The following is a 27,810-nucleotide window of genomic DNA, read 5'->3' as shown; positions in this document are numbered from 1 at the left end:
GGAGTATTGTGTGCAGTTTTGGTCCCCTAATCGGAGGAAAGACATCCTTGCCATAGAGGGAGTACAAAGAAGGTTCACCAGATTGATTCCTGGGATGGCAGTACTTTCATATGAAGAAAGACTGGATGAACTGGGCTTGTACTCGTTGGAATTTAGAAGATTGAGGGGGGATCTGATTGAAACGTATAAGATCCTAAAGGGATTGGACAGGCTAGATGCAGGAAGATTGTTCCCGATGTTGGGGAAGTCCAGAACGAGGGGCCACAGTTTGAGGATAGAGGGGAAGCCTTTTAGGACCGAGATGAGGAAAAATTTCTTCACACAGAGAGTGGTGAATCTGTGGAATTCTCTGCCACAGGAAACAGTTGAGGCCAGTTCATTGGCTATATTTAAGAGGGAGTTAGATATGGCCTTTGTGGCTACGGGGGTCAGGGGGTATGGAGGGAAGGCTGGGGCGGGGTTCTGAGTTGGATGATCAGCCATGATCATAATAAATGGCGGTGCAAGCTCGAAGGGCCGAATGGCCTACTCCTGCACCTATTTTCTATGTTTCTATTATACTAAAGGTAAATGGTGTACAAGATTTATACAACCATAGTGTAGAAACTGGTTTGCATCCTGAGAGTGAAACTGAATACCATTTCAAACCATTTAAATTGGCAATCCCTTCAGTCCAAGAACTGTACAATATGTTAATGCAATTTATTCAACCAGTGCTCAATCCCAAGAGATAATTGACCATTATTCATCTTTATCTAGGCAAGACTTCTACTCTTCAAGGGAATCTCTTCTGTACTCGCCAATGGAATGAAACTCCTTGGTATAACTCCAGTGGAGAAGATGTGATTAAACTTGTGTTTGAGCAATCAATAAATGGCTTGGCAAAACTTAGGTAAAGATGTGTTTACAATAGCTGATTAAGCCAAATATGCAACTGCTTTTGAGTACTCAGAGGGAGTCATGTAACCCCTGGGGAAGGGTCACTCTGTTGCTGCCCTTGGGTGGCATCAATTCAGAGCAAGTGTCCCTCTAATTCAGTGGCAGATACCACAAATTCACGGTTCACAGAAGGGAAAATAAAGCTGGGAGAAAACATAGCAACCTCTTTTTTTTTATAGTCATCCATGATTTGTTCGATATTTCAAATTATACGAGGTAGGGTGAGTCAGCCAGCCTGAAGATGCAGTAAGTACAGCTTGAAGATTATTAGATCATGCAATATGCTTGAATGTTCATTCAGCAATGATTTGAAAGGACAACTTGCTTAAAGACTAAAATTCCTCTCCATAGGTACTGCATGTACTGCTGCGTTCCTCCAGTATTTTATGTGTTTCTCTGGATTCCCAGCAACTGCAGAGTCTCGTTTTTTTTTAAAAGTTATTTTTTCACTCTTTAACTACCATGCTGCACCCCCTACCTTTGATTTCTAGTGGCCAAAGCTCCACCCATATCTTTGGTATTATTGGAGCTTGTAAAGTTAGTTGTGGAAGGACAGGAATAGCAGTAATACAAATTTTTGAAATGAAGACTCACCTTGGCTTTTCTCATTTAGGTTCTCATAAAGATGACAGTTGACTTGCTGTTGGTTAGAATTACATTCTGTGGTTGATGCCGAAGAGTGATTAAAATCCAGCCAATATGGGTCTCGCAGAAACCAGTTTTATGCCATGTGTAACTATTAATAATTTTAGCTTGTGCTTAAAATATTAGTCAAAGTAGCTCACCTAACATTAAAAATCAGCTAGCACAGAGTACCTTTGTTGACCTTTCTGCAAACCAGTCTGCAGTATGTCGCGAGCAATATGGCAAATAGCAGAAACAGTAGCTGAAGAATGCTTTATTTTGTTATGCTTGTGAGCCTGAGGGGCTTAAAATGGGATGTCACTTGAGTTTAACTATTGAAATATTTGATTATTAAGAGTTAGTAGTGCTTGTTTGCTCTCTTTAGTTTGTTACTATTTGTCTTTATTGGAACCAGTGACTAATATGATTTCCAGTTTCCTGTTCTGCTTTCCATAAACAATGCAGAGCAGACTCGATGGGACGAATGGCCTGCTTCTGCTTTTATGCATTATGGTTTCATAGGAGTGTAATGCTCTGGTTAAGAACATGTTTTATTGTATTACTACTGTTAAGTTGTTAGATATTTTATTTTCTACAGCTTTTCTGTAAAATGCAGGTGTGTTCTGTTCAGCTTCACAGTCCAGTATTTTGGTTTCTGCTAAGATAAGGAGTCATTTGCTCAGCTTAGGAATGTTACGTCAGCCTCTTGAGTTTGTCATGATAACATTCTGTCCTGTGGGTTGGGAAGGGGAGGTATGGAGAAAAGCACAAAGGAAGACATTCTCAGAACCCCTGCCTGGAGGAGAGACCCTATTGTAAGAAGAGCTTTATGCAGGCGAATGGTTCCAAGGAGGAAGTGCCAATACCTCCTGAATCAGCCAGTTTGTTCGTAGCGGTCTTCAAATGAAGTTTGAACTGGGGTTGGTGTCTTTCAAGCAGAATACGGGTTCAGCGGCGTGAGTAATTAAGTACCCAACTATACAGTCTTTATGTACATATTTAGACTGCTTTAACTGTAATGGACCCTTTTGCTATTATCTGATGGTTGAGTTGAAATATCTGTAAACATACTTCCACTGTAATTTTACGCCAGTGTAAGATCCGTAATTTCCTGGTGAACAGTAACTTTGCATGGGGCAGTATTTATACAGCATTCACCATAATTTCCATCCCTTATCAGAACATTACAACTTTGTTTGCTTGAGCCTGGATCATGCCAGCCCTAGATGTGTTGCTGATGGAAGGTGGCCTTCTCAGTTACCATGCAATGCTGAGTCATGTGGCTGCCAGGCAGAGTTAGCTAATGAGCCTAGTTTTATCACGAGCCACAGTGAGGGGGTTACAGGAAGATGATGCAAGAATTGAAAGCCACCTCCAGACTTCTGAACAAATTGAGGCTTCCCTCACTGGAGAGTTGTACGTCAACTGTTAACGTTTTCTTTGGACATTGCTAGTTATCTGGACCTTAGTTCATTCAGAGAAATTTAAACCATCTGACTCCCAGTTTTAATCCCATTACTGGGAAGAGTGAGATGGAATTGATATTGAGTATGGTTACTGGTCTGCTGCAATCTTGTCCTCGATTGTTCCTAAACCTCAATTTAAAAAGGTTGAATTACAGATGGATGGAGCAAAGTAGTAGAATCTGGAAAATGTCTTCAAGTCTGTAACTAGCTTTCTCCCCACCCTGTTTCCTAAATGCCCCACTGACTGTACTCAGTTCAACTATCTCATGCTGAATTGTGGAAAGGCCAATGTAATCATCAACTCTACCACAAATTCAAATCCTTGCCTCCCACTACACCCATGGGTCTGTACAACACACTCATTCACAAAAGAGATTCTTTCCAATTCTGATAAATAGACTTCCAATGGTAGAGGAATACAGCTCCTAACTTTTAAAATACTTGACTGTTGCTTAAGTTATTTATTGTGTATCTGACCATTTGGTTCTTAGTCAATTGCTTGGATGTATGTTACCTAGTTTTTTTATGAAAATTAAAAGAATCCAAGTGATGCATAAAGTAAACTTTTTGTTCAATTAGAACTATATTTACTTTTTAATTTGGTAATTATGCAGGTTTTAGTTACATTTCTCTTCTGGACATCATAGTTAGCTGTACAATATTACTCAAAATTCATTTTCCACAAAATTCAGAACAAATGGACATTCAAAAAGAACCACAGGAAGTCCTTTCCAGGGGCCCATATGATCACCTTGTCCCACAATGATTTTCACAAGATCTTAACATCAATTGAATTTGATTGACAAATTATGATTTGATTTACTTGACTTATATACAGTACAAACAAAATGTATAATTAATTGCAGTGCTAAATATCACTGCCTTTTCCAGTGATAACGAACACACATCACAGTGCTTGGAATCTGTACTTAGATTCTGAGGCCATTTTGCTTTTAGTTTCAAACTACATTCGAAATCTTGGTTTAAAATAGTTGCCTGAAGCCTCAAATATTCATACAGTAGAGACTGTACACAAGAAATTACAATTTAATGAGCATGTGTAAGGAATTTTCCTCAGCATGAGTCTGGTGCTCTCAAAGGCACTGAAAGTTTGAATAAACAATACTCAGTGGCCACTTTATTAGGTATTAATACAAATATCTAATCAGCCAATCATATGGCAACAACTCAATGCATAAAAGCTTGCACACATGGTCAAGAGGTTCATTTGTTGTTCTGATCAAACATTAGAATGGGAAAGAAATGTGATATGAGTGACTTTGACCGTGGAATGATTGTTGGTGCCAGACAGGATGGTCTGAATATTTCAGAAAGTGCTGATCGGCTGGGATTTTCATACATAACAGTCGCTAGCATTTACAGAGAATGGTGGGCGGGGGTCCAGTTCTGTAGGTGAAAATGCCTTGTTAATGAGAGAGTGGAGGAGAATTGCCAGACTGCAACAGTAACTCAAATTACCATCTGTAACAGCAACAGCATGCGGAAGAGACATCAGACACTTAAGTGGATGAACCACAGCAGAATCAGTATCAGATTCCACTTTTGTTCCTAATAAAGTGTCCACGAAGTGTATATTCTATTAATTAAATATTTCATAGTTTAATGGAGGAAGAGAAATTTGGAACTTCCTAAATAGATAAGGATCATTGGTCCAAACACACACTCATTACTTCATTGTTAACTATACCTTCATGTGCTGCTACTACTATTGATTACATTAATTAGATCATAGAAGGGCAAATCTAAGAGGAAATTAGAAAATAAAATTCAGTCCTGACCAAGGGTCTCGGCCCGAAACGTCGACTGTACCTATTCCTAGAGATGCTGCCTGGCCTGCTGCGTTCACCAGCAACTTTTATGTGTGTTAAATAAAATTTAAATCGAGTATTAGCAGTGGAGGAGAAAAGGAATGCAAATGGCAAATAGACCATTTTAGTCAGAGAATGCAGAGAACAAGGCTGCAATACCAAAGTAACCTGAAGAGCATGAGAAAGCATGATATATGGTAACAGTGTTTACTTTAAATGGAGGTGTACAATCACAAGTCAATTCATGCCACATTATAAATGGTATAAAATAGTTGTTTACTTAGACTAATCCAGAAGACGCTGACTTGATGACTCTAAGTATAACAATCAGAAATATTTTACTCTTCAGACCCTAAAATATCAAAATTAAAATTTTCCTTCAACATTAAGTACCGGTTGTAAATTTGGATATACTCCTTGTTTTAAATTAGCTTATCAACAAAATGGTAGGAATGCATTATTAGGGCAGGGTGTTCATGATTCTGGTCAAATTTCTATTCTCAGTAATAATCGATGATGAGAATTTAAATAGAGAACAAGCATTTAGCCTCATCACAGGGGAAATTCTGTTGTTTTTAATGTTCATGGTGCCAAGCTCCATATAAAGAACAATAGAAATGTGAAGTCAGTAGAAGTACTTGCATACATGCAATTCTCTGGAGGGGCGAGTGATGGAGACAAATTTGCAATCACCCTTCAAATTCACCACTCAGGAAAACACCATTAATTACAAATTCTTCTGAAGGAGAGGACTTTCAACTGTACATAATTACAGGGCAATACAAAGATAACTGTTTTACCCTGACATTATCCTTTCTTGCTTTGAAGGCACAACCCTATATTTAAACATGTTAGTCCCAACTTAAAAAGCAGTTCCATCATACACAAGCAGAACTGCTCATTTAGTGTAACTCTGTACGTAGCAAGCTCATAGAAAGCATGCTTGAACTCTCATAACTGGTTTTAAATCTTGAAGTGGAAACCATGGTTAAAATGATATTTGACCATGTTCTCTGGGGCATACAAGATCATTTCTTGTTTTCCCAGTCCAAGAGTTCTTTCTGTACATGTCAATCAAAAACAATTTCTTCTTTGCAGGAATCAACCATAAAAACATAGAACGTATACATTCTCATTGGGAAAAAAAAACTCAGTTGCAAATTACACCCCTATGCGATTCTTGAGTGAAGCACAAAAGTAGCGCATTTTGCAGCAACATGATTTCTTAAACATGAAAGCACCATTTCATCTAAAACCCTAATTCAATGTTTTTCTTTACAAGGATGGTTTTTAAAAAAATAAATCATTTACCCTTTAACTTCATTAGAAATCACTACTGCTATCCCATTTCCCGTAATTGCATTATTTACACAGGTATTGGGTTGATTCTTGAAACTAAAACTTCTAGTGCTTCAAGGCGAAAGGACAAAAGGCTCCTGGGATGTACAGTAGAATAACTTACCTGTAATCAACTAGAATCAGAAGTACATGAAAATGGAGACTTATTTGGGTTTACTTCAAATTTTCCTAAAGGCAACTTCCAAGGTGAGACCCAACAAAATGTAATCCAATATAAAGGTGGAACAGAACTGACAGGATAAATGAGGCTTTGTTGATGATAATTATTTCCTTCACAACCACAAAAGAAGTTTCAGTTCCAAATATCACCAAAAGCCAAAGATCGATGTGCAACACCAATTATTATTTTCTAGACTGTTAGTAACCCATGTTTTACTTAGTGTACCAATGAAAATTTGCAAGTTACCACAGTGTTAACATGACCAGAGGTTGTCATTCTCACAATAATCCTCTAATCTAGCAGCAGTGTTGATTTAGCCTGTATAAATAACTTTCGGTTGGAATGTTATTTAAATTTTTTTTGTGAGAAATGAAAAGTAATTTAAATTTCAATAGTTGGTTTTGAACAACTTTAAAGCCAAAATCAATTTGTTGATTCAACAAGCAGTTTGATCTGCTGTCAAACACAAAGGGAAGCAGCTCAAAATGTACATAACGTGGAAACCACCATTGCAGATTTCAAAAATAGTCTAAAAAATATGAAATGGATAATAAGAGCACATTATAAAACTTAAATGCTGCTAGAAATGTCAAGTCAAATATAGCAAAAAATCTTTGTTTTTAAATTGCACACATTTAGTTTGATAAATTATGTATGTTCCTATATTGGCACACTGATCCAAAATCATTTCTTCAGAGATAGCCAGGATGTACAGTAAAAATGTATCGATGAGTCAATAACCCTTAGGGAAGTTATTTTATATAAATGGCGGTTTCTCCCAATAGCCTAGTTGAGGAGTCTGGTCTTCCTTGCCCTCGGCTGAATGAGGTGTTCAGTGGTCACACGTTTATTAGCTGCTGTTTGGACTTCTCTGCTTCAACCGGCACTAAGGTATCTTGCTTCGGCAAGCCATAGTAGTATATGGAAATACAGACAAGAATGGTTCCAGCTATAAAGTTGAGAGCTGAAATTAAAGAAAAAAAAAATGTACTTGCCCAGAATGGAAAAATAGCTAATATTTACTAGTTTAGTGTAGGACAATATACAATATATCTTAATATGTTTTTAAACCATTTCTTTATCTTGCTTCACAACTCCCATGCATGTTGGTACATGCCTATTAATTTCTTTACCTTATTAAAAATCACACTGTTGTGACACTGCATTCAATAAAACAACCCCTCTGTGCACAAGGCCTGGCATCATTGAAAAAGCTGAAATAACAGACTCCTTACTTACTTAACTGCAAACCAAACAGCAACACGGATGCTGCCGTGGAAATTACAATTGCTGCTGCTGCTGAAAATCCCTTCATGATGTTATCGGTGTATTTCACAACAACAGAAGTATACAATCCTCCAAGACTGGCTAATACTGTGGAGATAGAAGAGAAACTGTCTCAGTTGAAAGTGACAAAACATTACACAGTTAACTGGAAGAATCAGTGTACTTGTAGCCAATGTTAAAAACATTAAGCCAAGACTGTGGCAACACTGACCCTTCAGCCCATATCTGGATGTCCTGTGAAGATAGTTGGAAGATTTTAGAACTACTTGTCATTCTTGCATCGATGCGCTTGTAACTACGTCATAGCAGAATAATTAATCTAACCACAATGAGCGGTTAAATGTCCAAGACCGAGTGCTTGTAGCTTGGAAAAACTTAGAGATGATGACCTGTTCTATCATCTAGCTATTCTCATCTTCACTTGTGGTCAAGATCCAGAAACTAGATGAAGTTAACCTTCGTTGATACACTATCCACAAATAGTGCATACTACACTACACTAGTGGAAAAAAGATTAAATACTAAATTCTGGGTACAAATCAGGGAATGACCAAGCTGCAGATCAGATTTACATATTCATCCCATTTATTTATGCTATTGATCCAAGTCAGCCATTAAATTGAGAAAGGAGATTCTTTAGATGCTGAAAATATTGAGCAACGCACAAAATGCTGGAGCATCTTAGCAGGTCAGACAAAATCTATGGAGGGAAATGAAGAGTCGACAGGACCTGTTGAAGGATCTCATCCCGAAATGTCGACTATTCATTTCCCTCCATAGATGCTGCCTCACCTGCTGAGTTCTTCTTCCAGCAGTCAGTTTGTACAGTCAGCCATTAAACTAATACGGTTATACATGGTTCTGTAGGGTTATAGATCAACATGCCTCTACCCCAACCCTGGCAGGGCATTCCACACAACCACATCTATGTAAAGAACATTACTCTGACACATTTCCCCTAAATTTTCCTTCAATCACTTTCAAATTATGCCCCCTTATATTAGCCATTTCCACCCTTGGAAAAAGTCTCTGGCTATGAACTCCTTGCCTCTTATCATCTTGTACACCTCTTGTTCTCAGCCTTCTCACTAGTTACATATCCTGGGCACAGAGAATTGCAGCAGCACAGATAGCAGAAACAGTCATTGCCATAGATTTGATTTAAAAATCAGATTTAACCTCTTCTTGGTAAACAGAGCCCATAGGTCTTACTGCACTAAGCTCGGTTCCAGGATCTCCCACAGACATCAGCTGTTGGATAGGATGCCTGTCCTCCAGATTACTCAGGCAATGTTGACTAGATAACCCTAGCATGACAGGAGTAAAACTGCCAGCAAACCATGTTCCTGAATCCTACTTTCAATTATATTGCTGGAGGATCTTACAATTATCTAAATTTCTTATTGGGACAAATTAAGAGCCCTTAAAGGTTCCTGATTCTGTCATTTACTTTATTTTAAATGCAGAAGACTTCTTTGTGTACATTTATGCAAAAAGAAAATCATTATGAAAATACTCATACTCACATATAACAATCCAAACCCAGTGGGTGTATCCAAAGAAAAAGCCCTTCTCCAGCACTTGGGCACCATCATTCAAGTAGACTCCACAAGCAGTGACTACAATGCCAGAGATATACATCTGTATGTTACGGATCCACAGCGAGGTGTCAGAGGCTTTCAAAACCTTCTCAAAATAAACTCCTAAAATTGAATAAAGTGAAAATACAAACAACACAAACATCGAGTACATTTTAGGCTTATGCAACAAGTCAATTCAATGAACAGCTAAAGCCGAAAGCATTTTTAATGCAGGGTTACAGTATTCCTGTCCTTTATGCTCCATTAAATATACCTCTCAGATTTTAGTAATTCCTTGTAGTATACCTTCAAAAATTTTAGGAACAATTCCACAATGCTTTCAATTTCTGATGTGTGAAGTACAATTGTATACTGTTTGAGATTAGGAGTGGTTGATTTGGCCTCAGCTAGTTCGTCATAAGTTGTTTCATACTGGTTCTCTTGTTTGCCATGCGCTCACATATCATATCTCAGAAATCACATTTGAGGAACAGTCTATTTGACATAAGGTTCTAGGTTCCGAACCACAAACAATGTAGGCATTGTGAAAACCTTTGCCGTCGTACTATACAATTATCACACGCCTGTTAGCTGGGTTGAAGCTATGTTAAGTCATCCTTCACTACTAAACACCTGTTGTTGGTTAACTACTACTCGAGTCTCAAGTCATTGACAACAAACAGCCTGCTGAAGGAACTCAACAGATTGAGCAGCATCTGTGGGAGGAAAGGAAATGTTGATGTTTCACGTCCAAACCTGCATCAAGTCAGAGTGGAGCAATGAGAAGACCAGTGTAAAGTGGGGATGGGGAGTTGTGACAGGAGGCAGAAGTAGTTGATGGACTGGGCATGGGGGGGGGGGGGTTAAAATGACAGGCAAGCTATGCCAGGTTTGGGAGAGGATCAATTAGATATAGTGGCATTTCAAAGGCTGTCCTGAAGGGGCTTCCACTTATTCTTGCCTCTTCACAGTGCCACACTACTGTCAACCTAGTTGGGGACTTCTTTCCCTGCCAATTCTGCCAATCCCATTCCCATGCTTGTGGTTTTGCAATATACTCAGCAGGGGCATTGTGAATCCCTGATTGCTCATCACTAACTAGACGACAGGGCATTTGGTCATTTTCATTTCTAGGTGAAATTTCCACGGTTTAACACATACACATAGTTGTAAATGGATCTCTACCCACTTTCATGTGCAGCATTAGAGAAATGGTGTGGCCCCAGGTAAGTTGCTTTCTAGTCAGATAAAGCTGGTGGTTTTGGCAGGTAATAGTTTTGTCTATTCGGTCACAATTCTCGTGAGGATCTGAATCTGGCACTATTCGTCCATAAAGTTCTACAAAACGTCAATTGCCAGTCTGGTGGTAAAGCAGCATATTTTTGCAAATGAATTATCTGTATATTTTCAGTAAATGCATCAGGCTATCGTTCTCTTTCATACACAGCCCTCTGTCACCAATGACAATGAACTCAATTTACTCCCTTTTGTGAGCTCCTGTATCCACGTTGATAAGTGTGTATATTTTTCGCTCTTCTCTTTCAGGGTGGATTTGTTATTATCCTCAGTGGCATCACACACTGCAACTTCACTTTTTTTTTGCAAGGAATTAAGTCTGAAGGTGTGGCTCCACATACAGCATCCACCTGCACTCTCTTGCACAATCTTATTGTGGCACTTGATTCTTACTGTTTTCATACTGATACATCATCCTGAGGTATGAACCAGTTTCGACGGTGACTTGGCATCATTTGACTTGACATAACTAGGTGTGCACCTTGATTGCTAAAGGTTGCACTTTAATGTCAAAGAGCTTGACAACTTGTCCTCTTGGAACTCTCTAAGACCTAAGCAGCTCAGGCACTGGTGGTAAAATTAGCCATTTGTAACGTTCCCTGGATCACCAACTGGGATACAGGCTCCGGGACTTCGGCTTCTCACTACCCTCTGACCTGAAGCCAAGGTCATGTACCATTGTTTTCCCTTCCTCCTATGGTCCACTCTCCTCTCCCATTAGGTTCCTTCTTTCCAACCCACCTAGTTTCACCTATCACCTTCTAGCCATCTTTCTTCCCCTCCCCCCCCCCCAATTTATTCTGATGTCTTTCCCCTTCATTTTCAGTCCTGATGAAGGGTCTTGGCCCAAAACCTTGACTTTTATGCATTTCCATAGACACTGCCTGACCTGCTGAGCTCCTCCAGCATTTTGTGTGTTGCTTTAGGTTTCCCGCATGTGCAGACTTTCTAGCGTCTATGTCTTGTATCAGCAGTTGACTCTCGACATTCAAGACTGCTGGCATCATTCTCTTTCCTTGCTTTGGAAAATCTCAATCTCTGAGAACTTCCAGTTGTTTTAAGCTATACTGCTGTCTTATTTGTTTCTACTGGCCACTGTGAAGGAAGTTCTCCATTGAAAGCTTTAAGTTATGCCTCTTCCTGATAATAGCTGATAGCTTTTGTACCTCTAATTTTGAGAACACTAGTCTTTAATCTCTATTCCTGGCACAGAGAATCCCATCAGTAGTTCTTGCAGGTGGATTAAGTATCTCCTTGACCAAGCCATCCAGATACCCTGTACAGTTTTGAGAGGTTTTTGCAAGTACAAGATAATCTTGGCACCATACAGATTTTTAAATAATTCCAGTCTCTGTAAGTACTGTAGTTTGGCTCACCTGAAGCACTGGAACCATCCCTCAAGCTTTTTGTATCAACTCTCCACAGTGATACAACTCCATGGGGCAACTCTTGCTCCCAGACATTTCTTGATCTTACCTGGTTTGATGTAACTAATTCCAGATGTTTATAACCCATTTTTCTTCGCAGTTGTGTTCAAATGTTTTACTTTTACAGGTTACGTAGAACCCTTTGATTTTTTTTTACATTTAACTAAAGACACATTGCTCTACAGAAAGTTTGCAGGATGTTAATGTTCTTTGGCCATTCCAGTGTAGAATTTGCTTAGGATCTGATGGGGGCATCTTTTCCAACCTCCGCTAGAGTACTGTGTTCGTGTTCAGGTTCATTACGAGGTCAATAAATCTCTTAAATAAACTCATCCTTGTCAGTACTATCTTGGGAATCGAGACTGCTTGGTTCAATTAAGACAGTCCAGAATGACACCTGCTTTCAGCCACAGGGAGAAGAATTCAAAACTGTCCAGGTCTTTACACCTTATGCCATCAGGGCCAAGTACTGGACTGTCCTCGCAATCCCTGTTAGTGCATCCTCAACTTCCTCAGTCCCTGTTTTTCATTACATCTCTGTGTTCACTCATTCATGGCATCCGGCCACCTTGCTCAGTTCTACCTCATTGTTCACTGTACCCAACTTGGCTGGGAAGCATCATTGTCCTTCCTCCTTAATTAGCAGGTAGTCCAGCACTGCCAGAACTCCCATGAGTTGGCAGGCAAGTATCCTTCAATCTTACTCAGACATTCGCAGGGTGTTCTCTCTTGGGCCACCGCCCTCTATTTTCAGTGTTTCCATCTGTTCTCCTTACTCCAACTATGGATCTCTCTACATCTGCTTTCAGGATTTCCATCAACATCTACAATAAGGTCCAGAGTTACACTTTTGATTAGCCTTATTTCAGCTTTAAAACTCACCATGTCTTCTCCATCCTGTAAAAGGGCTTTTGCCTATTCCAGGTCTGTGTCCCAACCTTTTGGGTCACTTCTGATGGGGAGAGACAGTGATATTGTACGTGTATTGGTGACTGTGTTTGATGATCTGATTTTTCAACTTCCTCAGCCACTTCAGTCCCTAACTGAGGTGCTGGATCTATTAACACCAATGCACCTTGTGCAGTAATCTGAGCTTATTGGAGATCTGCTTGTTCCCTTCCCCTCACATCTTTCCTCAAGCTCCAACAGCAAAGTCACCTCTTTCTCCGACCGTTTGGACAATTCTACTGTGTGTAGCGGATGGATGGAACCAGGAGGATGAGTTGAGGGAAAGGGGACAAAAAAAAAGGGAGGACCAGAGGAAATACCCTGGCATATTTGCATATTACTATTTAACTATTTATGGTTTTATTACTATTTATTATTTATGGTGCAACTGTAATGAAAACCAATTTTCCCCCGGGATCAATAAAGTATGACTATGAGTATAAAATTGGAAGGGGAGAGAGAAGGTGGGGATGTGGTGGGAGGTGGAATTGTTAAACCGCACCTACATTTTCATTACACTTACGTGCAAGCATACAACAGGTTATCTTTTTTTTAAAGTTGAAACTAACTTGGGAGCACACCTGTGAGTAAGCCTGGGGAAAAACTCGGAACAGAAGCTAAATTATTGACCACTTACAACAGGAGCTGAGGAGAAGCCAGAGAGTGATGGCGACATACAGCTACTCTGATTTGCAAAGTCTCACCAGTGGCAACAGGATCAAAAGAGAGAAGGCAATGCAAGAAATGTAAATGATGCACTAAATTTTTAAAAAAGATAAATGGGCAAAATCTAATAACAATAGGAGGTTACTCTTTTTGACCTAATAGACATTCACTTCCCTTCCAAGTGATGAAAAATTAGAAACATGGGAATTAGTGTACAGAACAATATAGAGTTCAGTGGAATGCTAACCTTTATACTTGGGAGGGTTCTACACATTAATCTACAGGTAAACGATGCCCTACTTAGAGCAAAACTGTACAGTTGTACACTGATTAACTTAGGAGAGAGAGAGACTCCTCCAATTACATTGAATGAAATGTAGTTAAACGTTTTAAAATTCAAAAGGACAAATTTCAGAATCTAAGGTGCTCTTCCACAGAATTTATCAAATGCATTTCACTTTATCTTTCCACGTACATGTGATAAATAAGTTAATCTGAATCTGAAGCTTTCAAAGTAGAGAATAAGAAGAATTGTTGCAGAGCAACTACTCTGCTAGAAAATCTGCAGATGCTGGCAATCCAAAGCAACACACACAAAATACTGGTGGAACTCTGTGAGTCAGACAGCATCCATGGAAAAGAGCTATATGTTGAAGTTTCAGACACAGACCCTTCTTCAGGACTGGCCTGAAACATCGACTGTTAAAACTATTCTGCTAGGTTCCTGTAAGCTCATTAGCATAAAGATTTAATAAACTTACAGGAAGCTAGAGTTAAGAATTAAATGATTTAAACACAACCCAGTAATAAACATTGCAACTATCTAATAGAAATCTTATCCCCTTATGCAAATAGGAAGGTGTTGTTAAATATCAATTTACGTCTTACCAGCAAATCCAGAACACAATACTGCAACTGCTATGGCAACAAATCCCAAAACTGGATTCTGTACAACCTGCAAATAGAGCATTTATGCTGTAAAGTTTGACACTCTTACAGTACATGTATAAAGCAGTGCTACTGTGTGGATCAGAGTAGCAACTCAGGCAGAATTAGCTTGACTTATGCACCTAACAGTTCCTTCTTAATTAAAAAAGACACCCTCAGAAAAGTATATATTTGAGCTTATTTCTTCACTGCTTTCTTGACTTCCAAGGAAGTCTTTTCTTTTCAAATCAGCCAGGGGTTGTGGACATCACTGAAAATGCCAGAAATTACATTGCCATTGTTAACTGTCCTGAACTGGGAATAAGTCAACCAGCCTTGGATGTTCTTGGGTCTGGAAGTTGCAAAATGGACAGGAAGGGGGTGGGGGAGAAGAAATAGCATCGCTAATCAGGGATGGTAACACAACAGGAGAAAGGGAGGGCGTTATGGACAGATTGTCTACTGAGCCAGTGTACATGGAAGTCAGAAACAAAAAGGGAGCGGTCACAGAGTATCCTATAGAACCGCCCATCCCCCCACACCCCCCAAATAGCAAAAGGCAGTAAGGAACAGATCGGGAGACAGATTTGGAAAGGTACAAAAAATAAAAGATTGTTGTCATGGGTGACTTCAATTTCTTTAGAAGGTTTAAGTGGAGATGTGTCCAGGAAGGATTCCTGAAAATATGCAGACAGGCGTGATAGGGAGTAGTCTAGAGTTATGTGCTATAGCAAATATTAATTATTACATTAAGTTCTTACTATAAATTTTAAAAAGTTCAGGATGCTTGCAATAATTCTTCAGTTCTTATTGTAAATTGCAAGCAGTAAATTGAAGTTAAATTGGCCCACAGACTAAGGCATATTTTAAGACAATGGGGTTGTGTTAATTGGCTTGATTCAAACTAGGCAACCGGGCTAAGTTATTTTCACCATTGTAACTCAGTTCAAGCTGGCAGACCAAACTGATGTCACTTAGTATATCAAACATGGTCACAAGTATAGGCAGTCAACAGTTTTTGTAGTCATGATATTTGAGAATTCAGAGACAGTCCTGACATTAATTTTGGATGTCTGAGATTTTTGCCCCCAGATGCTTTGACTGTGTGGGAATTACTTTATGACAAAGGTGTCTGAACATTCAGAGGCCCATGTCACTGTAGATATATAATTCAAAAGAAGCACTGTCAACCCAAAATATTGAAGGAAACAATGTAATTGTAATTATTGAAATTGTATTGTATCAACTACTATTAGCTTTGGTCTTAAGAGTATAAAAATGTGATGTACTTTTGGGTTTGTGAACCTCTACCAAGCCTGTCTCCAGAACGATGCCTGCTTGTTGTGATGAATAAAGACATCTACATCACCAGCTTCCGTGTTTCTCCGGTGACTTCGATCACAGTCACAGGGCTGACTAGAGGAGAGGCCATTCTGGATACAGTACTCGGAAATGAACCTAGCCAGGTGTCAGATCCCTCAGTTGATGAACATTTCAGAAAGTGTGGTGGAAGGGAAGATGCTCTTCCTAAAATGTTGATGTCTTCAGGCTCCTAAATCTCTTCCATAATGGTAGTAAAGAGAGAAGGGTTAGGGTTAGGCTGGATGGAGAGGGTCCTGAATGATGGATGCACCTTTTTGAGGCACAGCCTTTTGAAGATGGTAGGGAGAATTGTGCCCATGATGAGGCCAGCTGAGTCTACAATGCTCTGCATCCTTTTTCAATCCTACACATTTGAGCCTCCATGCTGGTCAGTAACGTAACCAGAGTGCTTTCACTGTGCATCTGTAGAAATTTGCTAGAGCGGTGACAATACCAAATCTCCTCAGGCTCCTAATGAAGTGTAGTTGCTTTTTTGATATATCCTCCCAATCTAAAACAGAATACAGGGTTAATGGCATGATTCTTCACAATGTGGAGAAACAGAGGAATCCTGGGCCATTGATCTCTCAAAGTTACTGCACAAAATGTTAAGACCACAAGACATAGGAACAGAATTAGGCCATTCAGCCCATCGAGTCTGCTCCGCCATTCCATCATGGCTGATCCTGGATCCCACTCAAACCCATACACCGGCCTTCTTGCCATATCCTTTGATGCCCTGACCAATCAACTTCCGCGGAATTGGCCTCCACCGCAGACTATGGCAGAGCATTCCACAGATTCACTTCTCTTTGGCTAAAAAAATTCCTTCTTACCTCTGTTCTAAAAGGTCACCCCTCAATTTTGAAGCTGTGCCTCTAGTTCTGGATACCTCCACAATAGGAAACATCCTCTCCACATCCACACTATCTAGTCCTTTCAACGTTTGATAGGTTTCAATGAGATCCCCACGCATTCTAATAAATTCCAGTGAATAGGAAGGTTAAGAATATGTATAGTGTTCTTCATTAGTCAGGAAACTGAGTCCAAGAGCTGTGAGGTAATACTGGAGCTCTATGAAACCTTGGTTAGACACATATGCAGTTCTGGTCACCTCATTATAATATGCAGCAGCTTTAGAAAAGGTGCAGAGGAGATTTACGAGGATGATGTCTGAATTAGAAAGCATGTCTTTGAGGATAGGTTGAGCGAGCTAGGGCTTTTCTCTTCGGAGAGGAGGATTGGAAGTGACTTGACAGACTCAATTTGTATTCTATTTACTATTCCTTAACATAAATACATATTTTACCCTTCTCCACATTAAGTCATTTTGTTGACTTAAGAGTTGGATTTCTTATGGCCTCCTGCATTTCTGACCACCTTACATCCTTAGGACCAAACAGCTTTGCAGCATTTCATTTGGAAATCATTATCTATGGCCTGTGGTTGATATTCTACTGTTAACAGTCAGAAGGGACGGGCTCCACCAGACTTTCTCCCAAGTGTTATGACCAATTACTTCCTAACAGGAATGCTTAAATTTTTATTCATTACCAAGATACAAATAAACTGGTCTCAAATTTTCATGCAACCACTATTTTAAACAGTGTTGTAATCTTTCGTAGGACAAAATACTAAGATGCCGGAAAATGACAAAAGGTAGCACGTCTGCTTCCTCGAGTGTAGTGGCTTAAGACAAAGTACAGTTAAATATTTCACTTTGCACTTTATTCAAAACACAAGTCATTCCTGCTATCCTAGATCTGTTAGCTCAATTTAGTAACTTCTCTGCTTACAAATTGAATCTTAGTAAGAGTGAATTATTCCCTTTAAATAAGCATGTATCTATTTATGGACATTTACCATTTAAATTGGTTACTGATTCATTTATATATTTAGGGATAACAATTACGAAAAAGTATAAAGATTTATTTAAAGCTAATTTTTTACCTTTAATTGATCAGATTAAACTTTTACTTACCAAATGGTCCCCAATCTCTTTGTCTTTGATTGGTCAGATTACTGCTATTAAGATGATCATTTTGCCTAAATTTTTGTATATATTCCAATCGGTTCCAATTTTTATCCCAAAATCTTTTTTTGATAACATAGATTCAAAAATTTCCTCATATTTGGCAGAATAAAAATCCTAGGTTAGGTAAAAGGTATCTACAGAAATCTAAAAAGGAGGGGGGGCTCGCCCTTCCGAATTTTAGATTCTATTATTGGGCAATTAATATTCGATATTTAAAATTTTGGTTACAAGATTTGACGCATCTTTAAACCCTCATTGGGTAAATCTTGAATCTAATTCATTACAAGGGTTCTCCTTGAGTTCGGTTTTAGGAACTTTACTTCCTTTTATTTCTTTTAAATCATATAAACAAATGAACAACCCAATAGTTAAGCATACTTTACGTATATGGTTTCAATTCTGAAGATTTTTTGGGTTTAATCAATTTATTCTAGCAAGTCCTATTATATCAAATTTTCTTTTTTAACCTTCTACGATGGATCAAGCTTACTTTGATTGGAAAACCAAAGGTATAATATCTTTTCGCGATTTATACTTGGATAACTGTTTTATGTCTTTTGATCAACTCTCTAATAAATATAACTTACCCAGATCTCATTTTTTTAGATATCTACAGATTAGAAACTTTTTAATTACTGTCTCTCCTAATTTTCCACATCCATATCCAATGGACACTTTGGAAAAAATCTTAGATTTAAATCTCTCTCAGAAAAGTGTAGTAGCAATTATATATAATTATGAATCTATGTCCTGATGCTTCTAATAAAATCAAAGCTGACTGGGAAAGAGAACTTGAGATTAATATACCGGCTGAAAAATGGGAAAAAGTTCTTCAGTTGGTGAATTCATCCTCTATATGTGCTAAACATAGGTTGATACAGTTTAAAGTAGTGCACAGATGTCCAAAGATAAATTATCTCATTATTACTCTTATATTAATCCTATATGTGACAGATGCCATTCCGAGATAGCTTCTTTAACCCACATGTTCTGGTCATGTCCCTTGTTGGAGAAATATTGGAAAGATATTTTCGATATTATTTCAACGGTCCTAAATATAGACTTACAACCTCATCCAATTACCGCTATCTTTGGACTACCAATGATAGACTTAAATAATTTAACCTCTTCATCACGAAGGATGATCGCATTTCTTACTTTAATAGCTAGAAGGTCCATTTTGCTGAATTGGAAAGAGATCAACCCTCCTACTGTATTTCATTGGTTTTCACAAACTATGGTGTGTTTGAATTTGGAGAAAATTAGAAGCGCAGTTTATGACCCTTCTATTAAGTTTGAAAAAACTTGGAGGCCATTCATTCAGCATTTTCATTTGATGTAATTTGATCATTTCCAAACTTGTTTTATCTCCCTGTACTGTTGTTGGAGGGGATTGGAGTCGTCGACACTAAGGTTTTCTTCTTTTCCATTTTTAAGTTGTTAGTTCTGCCCAAGTCTTTTAGGTTAGTTGATTAATTTTGTTTTTCTTTGGGGATGGGTTTTTTTTTGTTTTGTTTTTTTTTCTTTTTCATTTTTTTTCCAGTTTTTTTTTATTTTGTATTATCCGTGGTTAGTTCTACATGTTTGGGAGCTTTGTTAATTTCCACTACTTGGTTTTGCAATTAATTTTTTTAAGTGTAACATTACATCTCCTTCTATTTGTATTATGGCTATGTTCTGTTTCTGTATTTTGAAATTAATAAAAAGATAGAAAAAGAAAAGAAAACACAAGTCCGCACAACACGAGGTTAGATTGCACAGAAAATCCAACCCAGCTTGGCCATGCCAGGCTCACATGCAGTCTCCAAAATTACAGTTACTTACCTGCACCTTTGTAGTTTCCATAGGCTTCCACTGGACCAATGTTACCCCTGCACAAAGCATAAATACAGAAACCCATTGCAGTTTGCTAAGAGAACGATTCAGCATAAAGACTGTACATAATGCTGTGCAGGGAATCTTTAGTTGATATGTCACCTGGAAACAAATTAAATACAACTAGTTAAAATCAAAATCTTTACATTTTCTTTTCACTGAGCTATATAGAAAAGTGATGTTCCAAACTATTTGAGCAGTTAACTATGCTAAGAATTACATTTAAGCAAATTGTCATAAAGTACTTCTTTATACATCAGTATTTTTATCCTAGAATCTCTCTATTCATATTCACATCCCAAGCCAAGATATAAGTGCCAATTTGCCAAAAATCATTGCCAAATTTAATCATTCTACCTTTGGCCTCAACTCTGGCATTCCTTCATTAAATCGCTTTGTTTGTCTCCTACTTTAAAAATCTATTTGATCAAGTCTTTGGCCATCTGACTTCAAATGAGCACAGTATGGTCTCACATAGTACACTGCGTCTAGGTTGTGCCTCCAAAAAGAACTAGTCACCGAACAACCTTTTACCATTCAAATCTTAAAAAAATCTTATTCACTATTGCTTAAAAAGTAAAACGTACATCATGTCAAAATAAAATGCAAACTATTTGATTTATTTCTGAGTATCCCAGACAATCATTACCTGATACACTGCTGCATCCAAGTTACTAAGCGCCACGAAGGCCATATTATTTTGAACAGCGTAGACTAGAGATGGAACACTGAGCTTCAGCATTTCTTTGGGACTCCTTACTGTGTGGTCACGCAATGCTGCCAGCACCCCACTCAAACTGCCCATGTCCCTTAAAGTGGAAAGAATAAGGTAATAAAATATGCTACATCAACAAATAAAAAGATACACATTGAAGCTTTCTGGCACCATCCACTAGAGATCAGAAATAAACAGGACCATAAGTGTGGCAAGATGATGTGGTCTGCCATACCTCTGCTCCAGTGTTCAGATAAAACTCTCAGGACAATGAAGGAAATGTGCTGCATTTACTCAGTTTGAACAGTACATCCATAGGCACCGTGGCTGATGATTTATTTCTCAATTTGTAGGGATTTTTCAGCACCTATTTCCCTAATAATCTTTAGGGGGGTGGTAGAGGGTCATGTTCCTGAACCACTGCAATCCCAGTAGTGAACATACTCCTGATGTGAGACTGGGTAATGCATTTCAGGATTTAGAGTGAGTCACAATAAAGGAACAGTGAAGTATTTCCAAACCCGGATGGTGCGTTATTTGGGGAAATCTGCGGGTGGTGGCATTGCCGTGTTCTTCCTGCCCTCACCCTTGGTGGTAGAGGCTTTGGGTTCAGAGTAATGGAACACATAACAAGATGAAAGTGACTGGGTGAAGGGTTTGTCATTCACGGACAACCTACGCCAAAAGAGTGTGCAACAAAAAACTGTAATGACGGGTTTTACAAGTAATTTCTTAATTAACTAAATATTGTGGAAAGTATGAGGCAATAGACTTAATACATACCTTGCTAACATACCTAAGCTCAAGATTAATTTGAGGACTTCAGTGATGCAAACAGCAGTGGTTGCAAAGTACATCTCAGTTAAGACTGTTCTTGTGTACCGCAATGCTATTATGTATGTGGCAGCTACAACTGTCATTACAGTCAAGCAGTACAATTTAAACATCAAGCTGACATTCTCTGAAAGACAAAAGGAAAGAGATTTTTACAGTCTTTTTTGGAACAGAAAAGTTTGTGGCTATTAAGCACATCCAAGTGCTAATTTGTTAAATACCAAGTTTTGACCAAATTCAGTTCAATTTCAGCTTAAAATGTATTGGTTACTCCCAACGCAAAATCCCAATTCTTTACTTCATCTGAACTCAAGACCTCTCAAGAGCATCACTCTCACAGATTGTTCAGGGCACTTCCACTGAAATGCAACAAGGAAAAACCACAGCTACAAGTAAATTTAAAGTAATAATACTTACGAATTGCTGTCATGGTCCACCACAAGTATCAGTTAGGACCCTTGCTATGAACATGCATTGATTACATTCGGCATAAAATAGCTTGCTGAGTAGCAATAGCCAGTCAGGAAGTTCTAGCATTATATTTGAGATAATAGAAGCATGCAACTGTCTTAAGTTGTAAATACCATCAATAAGCATTTGGCCAAAAATGGTAACAGTTTCTAAATCCAGGTAACATAATTCATTTTCAATGTAATATTACCATCTAAAAATTGGCAGGTATCATTGCACTAAGTACCCTTCAGTACAGATACATCTAGGTTGATATTCTTAAAGAATGTTTATTATTTATGCAGGCAACCCCCTGAGTTACAGCCACTTAAATGACAGAAATTTGCCTTCACAGATTTATCTAATCATTACCCAAAGATTTGAGGCATGGCAAAAAATCCACTCTTCCAAGAGTTTGCAAAAAAAAAGTAAATAAGCAGAAATGTTTTCCTCATCTCAGGTTTCTTGAGGTGTGTAATGATGATGCAGGTTCTCATTATAGAAAAAAAAGCATGATAATGACATGCTTTCCAGGAATATAAATCTCCTCCTAGTACGGGGATTACCTTTAAATTTTGATTTTGCTCTCACAGACCAAAGAAAATAAAAAGATTTTCATTATTAAGAATCAAAATTTATTACTGCATGAAAATATGAGATTGCTTTTATTTCTTAATGTATATTGCCAAATGAAGATAAATTAAAGCAATTATGATTTATTGCTTCATGTACATTTACTTTTTCTTTTGTAATGTTACTGTAAAAAAAGCTTCTTATGGTATACTACCATTAAAGAATTGTTTGCCACACTGCCCATTTTTAGAGCCCTAAATATTCAAACTAAAATAACACGTAAGTTATTGAAAAATGAATTCTGCCAACACCCCAGAGGCACTGCAGACTTGTGTACAGTGAAAATTCCTCCAGCATTTATCAGTGCAAGTGCCAAGTTCGGGAAACATACACAAACAATAAAGTCCCAGACTTACTGATTGCACTACACTGACTTCCCCAGCCACTGAAACTGAGGGTGCAGCAAATGTGGCACAATTTCCCAGAAGTTACACTTAGACCTGGTGCAAGGAGAATGAAGAATATCCGCGTGAATATCACTACGCTTCATGTTGAGACTAGCAACAGAGCCTGGTCTTCCTAGCATTGCCCAGCATTACACTCATCTGTAACAAATCCGTTTTTGGTTGAGTTCTAACTAACAGAGCAAATTAAAGTGATTAAGATTTCAGAAGGCCACATGAAAGATTATTAAACAAAATTAGAGTGTAGTATATTGGAAATAATACACAGCCATGGACTGTGGATTAGTTAATGGACAGAAAAACAGCATTGATCAACAGGTCCATTTCAGGCTGGGAGGGTGTACCACATGTAAATCCTGCAGGAGTCCCAAATGTTCACAACTACTGGTTTAGATGAGAGGATCAAATCTAAAACAACCAAGTTGTTGATGATACAAAACTGGATTGCAGTCTGGAGTGTGAAGAGGATGAATGAAAAGGACATGCCAGGTGGACCATGTTAGCTAATCTATTTTGATAAAGGAAAAAGAATAGAATCATGGACTATATTTGAAATAGTGAGAGATTGAAAGGTGTTGGCATTAAGAGGGAGCTGAATGTCCTCTTGCACAGATCACTGAAAGCTAATGTACAAGTACAACCAGCAATCATAAAAATAAATGGCATGCCAGTTTTTATGAGTACAAAAGATGGGCCGCCTTTCTTCTACCATATGTGGCTCTGGTTTGCGGGCACCTGGATAATGGATACAGTCTAGCTTAAGAAAGGATATACTTGTAATTGAGGTAGTAAAGCAAATCTTTGTCAAATTGATTCCTTGAATGGCAGGTTTGAGACTGAGAGATTAAGCAGTCTGGAATTTTTTTTATTATTTATGGGTATGAACTCAAAAAAAAGGAATTGAGGTCACTGAAATCTACTCTATCTGTAAGAATTTTGTACATGTGGGAAAAGTTTTCTCTGGCCATGTTCTGAATCATTCAGGACAAACACTAGAAGAAATCTCGTGCCCTTGAAGACAGTGAATCACTGAATTCTCTAGCCAGGTGACTCTGCATGTAGGCTTGGTCTCTGACTTTGTTCAGTACTAAAATTTATTGACTTTTAAATAGGAAGCAAATAGAGGGATACAAGGATATTTGCAGGAAAGTTCTGCTGAACACAAGACCAGTCACACTCATTGAAAGGCAGAGCAGGGAAGAGGGGCAGCAAGGCCTACTCCCATTTCTACTTTTTGCCTTCCAGGATAACTATTACAGAAAAGCACTCATGCTACTTATATCCAATCCACCTGGAACAAACAAGAGAAACTCTGCAGATGCTGGAAATCCAACCAACACACGTTAACCCCTTCCGTACCAGATGCAGCGATTTAGATCGACGGGTTTACTATACACCGTCAGGATAGATCTATAGAGTCTCTCAAAAGCAGAGGTGGAGGAAATATATCAGTGCTGTCCCAATTCTGCTCATAAGACCTGGAATATCTAGCAGTAAAGTGTTGTCCTTTTTACCTACCACAGGAGTTCTCTGGGGTCATTTGGTAGCAGTTTACATTCCACCTCAGGCCAATGTCAATCAGACTTTAGATGATCTGAGTAATGGGATCAACATGCACAAAACAGCACACTCCAATACCTTCACCATTGCTTTGGGAAATTTTAAACAAGCCAGTCCGAAAAAAATCACTAAGCAACTACCATCAACAGATCACTCGCAATACCAGAGGAAACAACACACTGGACCATTGCTACACCACCATCAAGAATGCCTACCTTCAGTTCGGGAAGTCTGATCACCTGGTTGTACTTCTGCTCCCTGAGTATAGGCAGAGACTGAAGACTGCAGCACCAGCAGTGAGGACCAAGAAGGTATGGACAGGACTGCTTTGAATCGGTGGGCAGGGCTGTATTCAGGGATTCATCTTCGAGCCTGGACGAGTATACTGTAGTTGTTACCGACTTCATTAAAACCTGTGTGGATGAGTGTATGCCCACAAAGACTGACTGTATTTTCCCAAACCAAAAGCCGTGGATGAACCAGGAGGTACATCATCTGCTGAAAGCTAGATCTGTGGCAATCAAGTCTGGCGACCTAGGCCTGTGCCAGAAATCCAAGTATGATTTGCGGAGGGCTATTTCAAGGGCGAAGAGACAATTTTGAACAATGTTGAAGGCGACATCAGATGCACAACTACTTTGGCAGGATCTGCAAGACATTACTTCCTACAAAGTGAAACTCAATAGCATGAATGGCAGCACACAGGTACAGCTGTGAAGATCCCTGCTGCACCTGATGACACTATGATCTCTGTCTCAGAGGCCGATGTTAGACTGTCTTTACAGACAGTAAACCCTCGCAAGGCGGAAGGTCCCAATGGAGTACCTGGTCAGGCTCTGAAGACCTGTGCCAACCATCTGGTGGGAGTATTCAAGGACATTTTCAACCTTTCACTGCTATGGGGGGAAGTTCCCACTTGCTTCAAAGAGGCAATAATTATACCAGTGCCCAAGAAGAATAATGTGGGCTGCCTTAATGACTATCGCCCGGAAGCACTCACATCGACAGTGATGAAATGCTTTGAGGAGTTGGTTGTGACTAGACTGAACTCCTGCCTCAGCAAGGACCTGGACCCATTGCAATTTGCCTATCACCACAATAGGTCAACGGCAGATGCAATCTCAATGACTCTCCACATGGCTTTAGACCACCTGGACAACACAAACACCTATGTCAGGATGCTGTTCATCGACCATAGCTCAGCATTTAATACCATCATTCCCACAATCCTGATTGAGAAGTTGCAGAACCTGGGCCTCTGTACCTCCCTCTGCAATTGGATTCTTGATGTCCTAACCAGAAGACCACAGTCTGTACGGATTGGTGGTAACATCTCCTCCTCACTGACGATCAACACTGGCACACCTCAGGGGTGTGTGCTTAGCCCACTGCCCTACTCCCTATATACACATGACTGTGTGGCTAGGCATAGCACAAATACCATCTATAAATTTGCTGACGATACAACCATTGTTGGTAGAATCTCAGGTGGTGACGAGAGGGTGTACAGGAGTGAGATATGCCAACTAGTGGAGTGGTGCCGCAGCAACAACCTGGCACTCAACGTCAGTAATACGAAACAGCTGATTGTGGACTTCAGGAAGGATAAGACGAAGGAACACGTAGCAATCCTCGTACACTCATAGAGGGATCAGAAGTGGAGAGAGTGAGCAGCTTCAAGTTCCTGGGTGTCAAGATCTCTGAGGATCTAACCTGGTCCCAGCATATCAATGTAGTCATAAAGAAGGCAAGACAGCGGCTATACTTTATTAGGAGTTTGAAGAGATTTGACATGTCAACAAATACACTCAAAAACTTATATAGTTGTACTGTGGAGAGCATTCTGACAGGCTGCATCACTATCTGGTATGGAGGGGCTACTGCACAGGACCGAAAGAAGCTGCAGAAGGTTGTAAATCTAGTCAGCTCCATCTTTGATACTAGTCTACAAAGTACCCAGGACATCTTCAAGGAGTGGTGTCTCAGAAAGGCAGCTTCCATTATTACGGACATGCCCCTTTCTCACTGTTACCATCAGGTAGGAGGTACAGAAGCCTGAAGGCACACACTCAGTGATTCAGAAACAACTTCTTCCCTTCCGCAATCCGATTCCTAAATGGTATCTTTGGACACTACCTCACTTTTTTAAAAAAATATACAGTATTTCTGCTTTTGCACATTTTTAAAAATCTATTCAATATACGTAATTGATTTACTTGCTTATCATTATTGTTTTTGTTTTATTTACTTTTTTTCTCTGCTAGATTATGTATTGTTGCTGCTAAGTTAACAAATTTCACATCACATTCTGGTGATTGGTGTACGTGGACACCCAAGTCTCTCTGAACACTTTTCAACACCTCACTATTCAATTACTGGATTCCACCTGCCACATCTTTTCTCATTCACTCTCTTTCTATATGTGGAAATGGCAATTTCAAATTTACCAAAACAAAAAGTATGACTAATTAAGTCCTTATCAAAATTACAGCAGCTTAGTGGCTATGTTCCTGAATACAATACAAATCCAAATTCTGCTATTACAAGATGAAAACGTGAACTTTAAAGCACAAAACTAAAAAAACAGCATCAACAAATACAGGCTAAAGTTGTTGGATCTTGTAAAATAACTCACGTTCTTACTACAGAATAAAATTTTACATCCTCGCCCGAATTTGCTTGAACTTCAACCCTACAATGTGTATTTTGAGAAATAATAACTATATTCTCAACCTACAAGCTACTTACATTTGAGTAAAACATATGCTCTACCCACATTTAAAACTCATGTATTCAGCTGTTTGCTAAGAATATTTGCATAAAATTAGCGATTGTCTACTTAGTTCAAGAACATCTCAAATACATTTCCCCAGGGAGCGGTTGCTGAACTGCTCGGTGCTTTGCCAAAGCGAAATAATAAAAATAAAAAGTCAATCTCCTTGGCCTCTATAGTAACTGGCACCGCACATATACATTTAATTGTATTACGCGTTGGGCAATAAACCGATTTAAACTAAAATTTAATCGTATGCAATAGTTTGCGTCCATCTTATATTGGCCGTTGTAAGTTAAACTTACTGGCTTTATTCCTCAAAGCCTCAGTTCAACAAAAAATGACCGTAACTAAGATTAGTCTCAAATGCACTTTAAATAATCTCCGCGGAAACAAAGCACTCAGAGAGGAAAGTACGGAGAAGGTTCTCACCAGTAGCCATCCTGGTGCGGTGCCGTGGAAGCACACCTTGCGCGGAGCAGACCTAGAGCCGCTGAACCAGCCGGCCTCGCAACGCGGAGGCACGATGAGACACAGACTGAAATCCAGGCCACATTCCCGACAGGAGCGGCTGAACACTCACACTCCGACACTCTCACACAGCGGAGAGCGGAGGCCGCACGGCGGACGTCCGCTGCGCGCATGCGCACCGCTTCGCCGC

General features: G+C 39.1%; 2 protein-coding genes across 4 annotated transcripts in view; one reads left to right on the top strand and one right to left on the bottom strand.

The window, feature by feature from the left end:
- rars2 (arginyl-tRNA synthetase 2, mitochondrial) overlaps positions 1-3,581 on the top strand; it is a 53,599-nt gene extending 50,018 nt beyond the window's left edge. Inside the window, exons 20-21 of one of the 2 annotated variants that reach the window (XM_063040357.1) lie at positions 760-892; positions 1,553-3,581. In XM_063040357.1, coding sequence (XP_062896427.1) covers positions 760-846 — 87 coding nt within the window. In that variant the 3' untranslated portion in view covers positions 847-892; positions 1,553-3,581. Of the gene's footprint in view, positions 1-759 lie in introns of both variants that reach the window. The other variant, XM_063040356.1, reaches the window with a different exon arrangement.
- A 37-nt stretch (positions 3,582-3,618) lies between these two features.
- slc35a1 (solute carrier family 35 member A1) lies at positions 3,619-27,810 on the bottom strand. 2 transcript variants are annotated; one of them, XM_063040358.1, is made up of 8 exons: positions 27,582-27,810; positions 21,279-21,456; positions 20,430-20,589; positions 19,730-19,882; positions 14,470-14,536; positions 9,191-9,367; positions 7,617-7,751; positions 3,619-7,341 (listed from the first exon to the last, which is right to left on the bottom strand). In XM_063040358.1, exons 1-8 carry the CDS (start codon positions 27,589-27,591, stop codon positions 7,217-7,219), a joined length of 1,005 nt encoding a protein of 334 aa, XP_062896428.1. In that variant the 5' UTR covers positions 27,592-27,810; the 3' UTR covers positions 3,619-7,216. The 2 variants fall into 2 exon arrangements, with proteins under 2 accessions (XP_062896428.1, XP_062896429.1); XM_063040359.1 differs by lacking the exon at positions 27,582-27,810 and having other exon boundaries at positions 21,292-21,430.

Source organism: Mobula hypostoma, chromosome 2 (genome assembly GCF_963921235.1).
Source record: "Mobula hypostoma chromosome 2, sMobHyp1.1, whole genome shotgun sequence".
In the NCBI taxonomy this organism is placed as follows: domain Eukaryota; kingdom Metazoa; phylum Chordata; class Chondrichthyes; order Myliobatiformes; family Myliobatidae; genus Mobula; species Mobula hypostoma.
This window is presented reverse-complemented; position numbering and strand designations above follow the sequence as displayed.